The following is a 7,101-nucleotide window of genomic DNA, read 5'->3' as shown; positions in this document are numbered from 1 at the left end:
GATGATATCGAGTACAGTATATACATATGAGATGAGTATGTAAACCAAGTGGCATAGTTAAAGTGGCTAGTGATACATGTATTACATAAGGATGCAGTCGATGATATAGAGTACAGTATCTACGTATGCATGTGAGATGAATAATGTAGGGTAAGTAACATTATATAAGGTAGCATTGTTTAAAGTGGCTAGTGATATATTTACATCATTTCCCATCAATTCCCATTATTAAAGTGGCTGGAGTAGAGTCAGTGTCATTGACAGTGTGTTGGCAGTAGCCACTCAATGTTAGTGGTGGCTGTTTAACAGTCTGATGGCCTTGAGATAGAAGCTGTTTTTCAGTCTCTCGGTCCCAGCTTTGATGCACCTGTACTGACCTCGCCTTCTGGATGACAGCGGGGTGAACAGGCAGTGGCTCGGGTGGTTGATGTCCTTGATGATCTTTATGGCCTTCCTGTAGCATCGGGTGGTGTAGGTGTCCTGGAGGGCAGGTAGTTTGCCCCCGGTGATGCGTTGTGCAGACCTCACTACCCTCTGGAGAGCCTTACGGTTGAGGGCGGTGCAGTTGCCATACCAGGCGGTGATACAGCCCGCCAGGATGCTCTCAATTGTGCATCTGTAGAAGTTTGTGAGTGCTTTTGGTGACAAGCCGAATTTCTTCAGCCTCCTGAGGTTGAAGAGGCGCTGCTGCGCCTTCCTCACGATGCTGTCTGTGTGAGTGGACCAATTCAGTTTGTCTGTGATGTGTATGCCGAGGAACTTAAAACTTGCTACCCTCTCCACTACTGTTCCATCGATGTGGATGGGGGGTGTTCCCTCTGCTGTTTCCTGAAGTCCACAATCATCTCCTTAGTTTTGTTGACGTTGAGTGTGAGGTTATTTTCCTGACACCACACTCCGAGGGCCCTCACCTCCTCCCTGTAGGCCGTCTCGTCGTTGTTGGTAATCAAGCCTACCACTGTTGTGTCGTCCGCAAACTTGATGATTGAGTTGGAGGCGTGCGTGGCCACGCAGTCGTGGGTGAACAGGGAGTACAGGAGAGGGCTCAGAACGCACCCTTGTGGGGCCCCAGTGTTGAGGATCAGCGGGGAGGAGATGTTGTTGCCTACCCTCACCACCTGGGGGCGGCCCGTCAGGAAGTCCAGTACCCAGTTGCACAGGGCGGGGTCGAGACCCAGGGTCTCGAGCTTGATGACGAGCTTGGAGGGTACTATGGTGTTGAATGCCGAGCTGTAGTCGATGAACAGCATTCTCACATAGGTATTCCTCTTGTCCAGATGGGTTAGGGCAGTGTGCAGTGTGGTTGAGATTTTATCGTCTGTGGACCTATTTGGGCGGTAAGCAAATTGGAGTGGGTCTAGGGTGTCAGGTAGGGTGGAGGTGATATGGTCCTTGACTAGTCTCTCAAAGCACTTCATGATGACGGAAGTGAGTGCTACGGGGCGGTAGTCGTTTAGCTCAGTTACCTTAGCTTTCTTGGGAACAGGAACAATGGTGGCCCTCTTGAAGCATGTGGGAACAACAGACTGGGATAGGGATTGATTGAATATGTCCGTAAACACACCGGCCAGCTGGTCTGCGCATGCTCTGAGGGCGCGGCTGGGGATGCCGTCTGGGCCTGCAGCCTTGCGAGGGTTAACACGTTTAAATGTCTTACTCACCTCGGCTGCAGTGAAGGAGAGACCGCATGTTTTCGTTGCAGGCCGTGTCAGTGGCACTGTATTGTCCTCAAAGCGGGCAAAAAAGTTATTTAGTCTGCCTGGGAGCAAGACATCCTGGTCCGTGATGGGGCTGGTTTTCTTTTTGTAATCCGTGATTGACTGTAGACCCTGCCACATACCTCTTGTGTCTGAGCCGTTGAATTGAGATTCTACTTTGTCTCTATACTGACGCGTAGCTTGTTTGATTGCCTTGCGGAGGGAATAGCTACACTGTTTGTATTCGGTCATGTTTCCGGTCACCTTGCCCTGATTAAAAGCAGTGGTTCGCGCTTTCAGTTTCACGCGAATGCTGCCATCAATCCACGGTTTCTGGTTTGGGAATGTTTTAATCGTTGCTATGGGAACGACATCTTCAACGCACGTTCTAATGAACTCGCACACCGAATCAGCGTATTCGGCAATGTTGTTGTCTGACGTAATACGAAACATATCCCAGTCCACGTGATGGAAGCAGTCTTGGAGTGTGGAATCAGATTGGTCGGACCTGCGTTGAACAGACCTCAGCGTGGGAGCTTCTTGTTTTAGTTTCTGTCTGTAGGCAGGGATCAACAAAATGGAGTCGTGGTCAGCTTTTCCGAAAGGAGGGCGGGGCAGGGCCTTATATGCGTCGCGGAAGTTAGAATATCAGTCACATTGTGAGTTCCAGGGATAACAGTCACTTTGTGAGTTCCAGGGATAACAGTCACATTGTGAGTTCCAGGGATAACAGTCACATTGTGAGTTCCAGGGATAACAGTCACATTGTGAGTTCCAGGGATAACAGTCACATTGTGAGTTCCTGGGATAACAGTCACTTTGTGAGTTCCAGGGAGTTGTGAGTTCCAGGGTTGTGTTGGATAACAGTCACATTGTGAGTTCCAGGGATAACAGTCACATTGTGAGTTCCAGGGATAACAGTCACATTGTGAGTTCCAGGGATAACAGTCACATTGTGAGTTCCAGGGAGTTGTGTTGGATAACAGTCACATTGTGAGTTCCAGGGATAACAGTCACATTGTGAGTTCCAGGGATAACAGTCACATTGTGAGTTCCAGGGATAACAGTCACATCACATTGTGAGTTCCAGGGATAACAGTCACATTGTGAGTTCCAGGGAGTTTGTGAGTTCCAGGGATAACAGTCACATTGTGAGTTCCAGGGATAACAGTCACATTGTGAGTTCCAGGGGAGTTGTGTTGGATAACAGTCACAGTTTGTGAGTTCCAGGGATAACAGTAACAGTCACATTGTGAGTTCCAGGGATAACAGTCACATTGTGAGTTCCAGGGATAACAGTCACATTGTGAGTTCAGGGATAACAGTCACATTGTGAGTTCCAGGGATAACAGTCACATTGTGAGTGTTGGGATAACAGTCACATTGTGAGTTCCAGGGAGTTCACATTGTGAGTTCCAGGGATAACAGTCACATTGTGAGTTCCAGGGATAACAGTCACATTGTGAGTTCCAGGGATAACAGTCACATTGTGAGTTCCAGGGATAACAGTCACATTGTGAGTTCCAGGGATAACAGTCACATTGTGAGTTCCAGGGATAACAGTCAGTTGTGAGTTCCAGGGATAACAGTCACATTGTGAGGGATAACAGTCCATTGGGATAACAGTCACATTGTGAGTTCCAGGGAGTTCCAGGGATAACAGTCTCATTGTGAGTTCATTGTGAGTTCCAGGGATAACAGTCACATTGTGAGTTCCAGGGTCACATTGTGAGTTCCAGGGATAACAGTCACATTGTGAGTTCCAGGGATAACAGTCACATTGTGAGTTCCAGGGATAACAGTCACATTGTGAGTTCCAGGGATAACAGTCACATTGTGAGTTCCAGGGATAACAGTCACATTGTGAGTTCCAGGGATAACAGTCACATTGTGAGTTCCAGGGATAACAGTCACATTGTGAGTTCCTGGGATAACAGTCACATTGTGAGTTCCTGGGATAACAGTCATATTGTGGTCTGACCTTGTCTTTGTGAAGGTCATATTACCTCTCTCAATACAATTCAATTCAAGAGGCGTTATTGGCATGGGAAACATTGCCAAAGCAAGTGAAATTAACAAAAAAAACATTTTGATAATTAGTGGGTGTCGGCCTAATTCATAGGATATTTATGTCTATTTAAAGGTTAAATAAATACTATTTTTCTTGCAAAATTCTGCATGCAGAGTCTCAATTTGGTGTTTGTCCCATTTTGTGAAATCTTGGTTGGTGAGTGGACCCTAGACCTCACAACCTCTCTCTCTCTGTTTTTCTCTCTCTCTCTGTCTGTATCTCTCTCTCTCTCTGTATCTCTCTCTCTCTCTCTCTCTGTCTCTCTCTCTCTCTCTCTCTCTCTCTCTCTCTCGGTCTCTCTCTCGGTCTCTCTCTCTCTCTCTCTCGGTCTCTCTCTCTCTGTCTCTCTCTCTCTCTCTGTCTCTCTCTGTCTCTCTCTCTCTCTCTGTCTCTCTCTCTCTCTCTCTCTCTCTCTCTCTCTCTCTCTCTCTCTCTCTCTCTCTCTCTCTCTCTCTCTCTCTCTCTGTCTCTCTCTCTCTCCAGGACCCGAGGAGTAAACACAAGTTTAAGGTCCATACCTACTCCAGCCCTACGTTCTGTGACCACTGTGGATCCCTACTCTACGGGTTGATACACCAGGGCATGAGATGTGACCGTACGTAGTACTGTGTGTGTTGCAGTGAGACTGGACATAATGCTGTGTGTGTGGTGTGTTGTGTGTGTGTGTTAATCCCATTGTTTATAGCAGAATACATAAGTCTCCCAGTAACAGCTATATGTGATACACCAACCCAGTAACAGTAGCTGCTATATGTGACACCAACCCTGTAAGACAGTGACACCTAGTAGAACACAGCAGCTCTGTGGTAATACCCTGTAACAGAACTGGAGAGACACACAGCAGCTCTGTGGTAATACCCTGGAGAGACACACAGCAGCTCTGTGGTAATACCCTGGAGAGACACACAGCAGCTCTGTGGTAATACCCTGGAGAGACACACAGCAGCTCTGTGGTAATACCCTGTAACAGAACTGGAGAGACACACAGCAGCTCTGTGGTAATACCCTGGAGAGACACACAGCAGCTCTGTGGTAATACCCTGGAGAGACACACAGCAGCTCTGTGGTAATACCCTGTAACAGAACTGGAGAGACACACAGCAGCTCTGTGGTAATACACAGAACTGGAGAGACACACAGCAGCTCTGTGGTAATACCCTGTAACAGAACTGGAGAGACACACAGCAGCTCTGTGGTAATATGCATACACTGAGTTTACGAAACATTAGGAACACCTTCCTAATATTGAGTTGCACCCCGTTTTCCCCTCAGAACGGCCTCAATTCTTCGGGGCGTGGGACTCTACAAGGTGTAGAAAGCATTCCACAGGGATGCTGGCCCATGTTGACTCTACAAGGTGTAGAAAGCGTTCCACAGGGATGCTGGTCCATGTTGACTCTTAATTCTTCACACAGTTGTGTCAAGTTGGCTGGATGTCCTTGGGGGGGTGGACCAGCAACGTGGCAGTTCTTGACTCAAACCGATGCGCCTGGCACCTACTACCGTCCCCCTGTTCAAAGACACTTCAATAGTTTTCTATCTCATTCACCCTCTGAATTAAACACCCTTCTTTACCCTGTCTCCTCCCCTTCATCTTTAACCCCTCCCCTTCATCTTTAACCCCTCCCCTTCATCTTTAACCCCTCCTCCTTCATCTTTAACCCAGCCCTTCATCTTTAACCCCTCCCCTTCATCTTTAACCCCCTCCTTCATCTTTAACCCCTCCCCTTCATCTTTAACCCCTCCCTTCATCTTTAACCCCTCCCCTTCATCTTTAACCCCTCCCTTCATCTTTAACCCCTCCCTTCATCTTTAACTCATCTCCTTCATCTTTAACTCCCTCCCCTTCATCTTTAACCCCCCCTTCAACTCCCCTTCATCTTTAACCCCTCCCCTTCATCTTTAACCCCTGGATCTTTAACCATCAGCCCTTCATCTTTAACCCCTCCCTTCATCTTTAACTCAGCAGCTCTGTTCATCTTTAACCCCTCCCCTTCATCTTTAACTCATCCCTTCATCTTTAACCCCCCCCAGCATCTTTAACTCATCTCCTCCCCTTCATCTTTAACCCCTCCCCTTCATCTTTAACCCATCTCCTCCCCTTCATCTTTAACCCCTCCCCTTCATCAACACCGATCTGAAGTGGATTTAACAGGCGACATCAATGAGGGATCATAGCTTTCACTTGGTCTGTCATGGAAAACAGCAGGTGTTCTTAATGTTTTGTCCAGCAGCTCTACGATCCTACCCTGTAACACAGTGCCCCCTTGTGGCCAGAAATGGGAACTTCAATACATTACATCAAACTTCATCCCAGAAAGACCACAACTAAAATCTTGTTTAATTGGCCACAGATGCTCCATTAAGCTCTGGGTAAATGCAACATAGTGCCCCCCCCAGACAGAGACTCTCAGCCACAACATAGTGCCCCCTCCCCCAGACAGAGACTCTCAGCCACAACATAGTGCCCCCCCCCCCAGACAGAGACTCTCAGCCACAACATAGTGCCCCCCCCAGACAGAGACTCTCAGCCACAGCATGGTGCCCCCCCCCAGACAGAGACTCTCAGCCCAACATAGTGCCCCCCTCAGAGACTCTCAGCCACAACATAGTGCCCCCCCCCAGACAGAGACTCTCAGCCACAACATAGTGCCCCCCAGACAGAGACTCTCAGCCACAGCATGGTGCCCCCCTCTCAGTCATAGCATGGTGCCCCCCCACAGAGACTCTCAGCCACAGCATGGTGCCCCCTCTCAGTCATAGCATGGTGCCCCCCTCTCTCAGTCATAGCATGGTGCCCCCCCACAGAGACTCTCAGCCACAGCATGGTGCCCCCCCCTCAGTCAACATGGTGCCCCCCCTTCACAGAGACTCTCAGCCACAGCATGGTGCCCCCCCTCTCAGTCATAGCATGGTGCCCCCCGACAGAGACTCTCAGCCACAGCATGCCCCCCCCTCTCAGCCACAGCATGCCCCCCAGACAGAGACTCTCAGCCACAGCATGGTGCCCCCCTAGACAGAGACTCTCAGCCACAGCATGCCCCCCAGACAGAGACTCTCAGCCACAGCATGGTGCCCCCCTAGACAGAGACTCTCAGCCACAGCATGCCCCCCCCTTCAGACAGAGACTCTCAGCCACAGCATGCCCCCCCCCCAGACAGAGACTCTCAGCCACAGCATGGTGCCCCCCCAGAGACTCTCAGCCACAGCATGGTGCCCCCCCCCAGACAGAGACTCTCAGCCACAGCATGGTGCCCCCCCCAGACAGAGACTCTCAGCCACAGCATGGTGCCCCCCAGACAGAGACTCTCAGCCACAGCATGGTGCCCCCCT

The 7,101-nt window shown here is 49.6% G+C and overlaps 1 protein-coding gene across 1 annotated transcript in view; it reads left to right on the top strand.

The window, feature by feature from the left end:
* Positions 1-7,101, top strand: part of LOC121845244 (protein kinase C beta type-like) — a 108,821-nt gene that overhangs the window by 32,241 nt on the left and 69,479 nt on the right. The window contains exon 4 of the mRNA XM_042316157.1: positions 4,252-4,363. Within this exon, the coding sequence (XP_042172091.1) occupies positions 4,252-4,363 (112 nt within the window). The remainder of the gene's footprint in view (positions 1-4,251; positions 4,364-7,101) is intronic.

The sequence above is a fragment of the Oncorhynchus tshawytscha genome, unplaced genomic scaffold, assembly GCF_018296145.1.
Source record: "Oncorhynchus tshawytscha isolate Ot180627B unplaced genomic scaffold, Otsh_v2.0 Un_contig_866_pilon_pilon, whole genome shotgun sequence".
NCBI lineage: Eukaryota > Metazoa > Chordata > Actinopteri > Salmoniformes > Salmonidae > Oncorhynchus > Oncorhynchus tshawytscha.
Note: the sequence above shows the minus strand (reverse complement) of the source record. Positions and strands in the feature narration are given on the sequence as shown.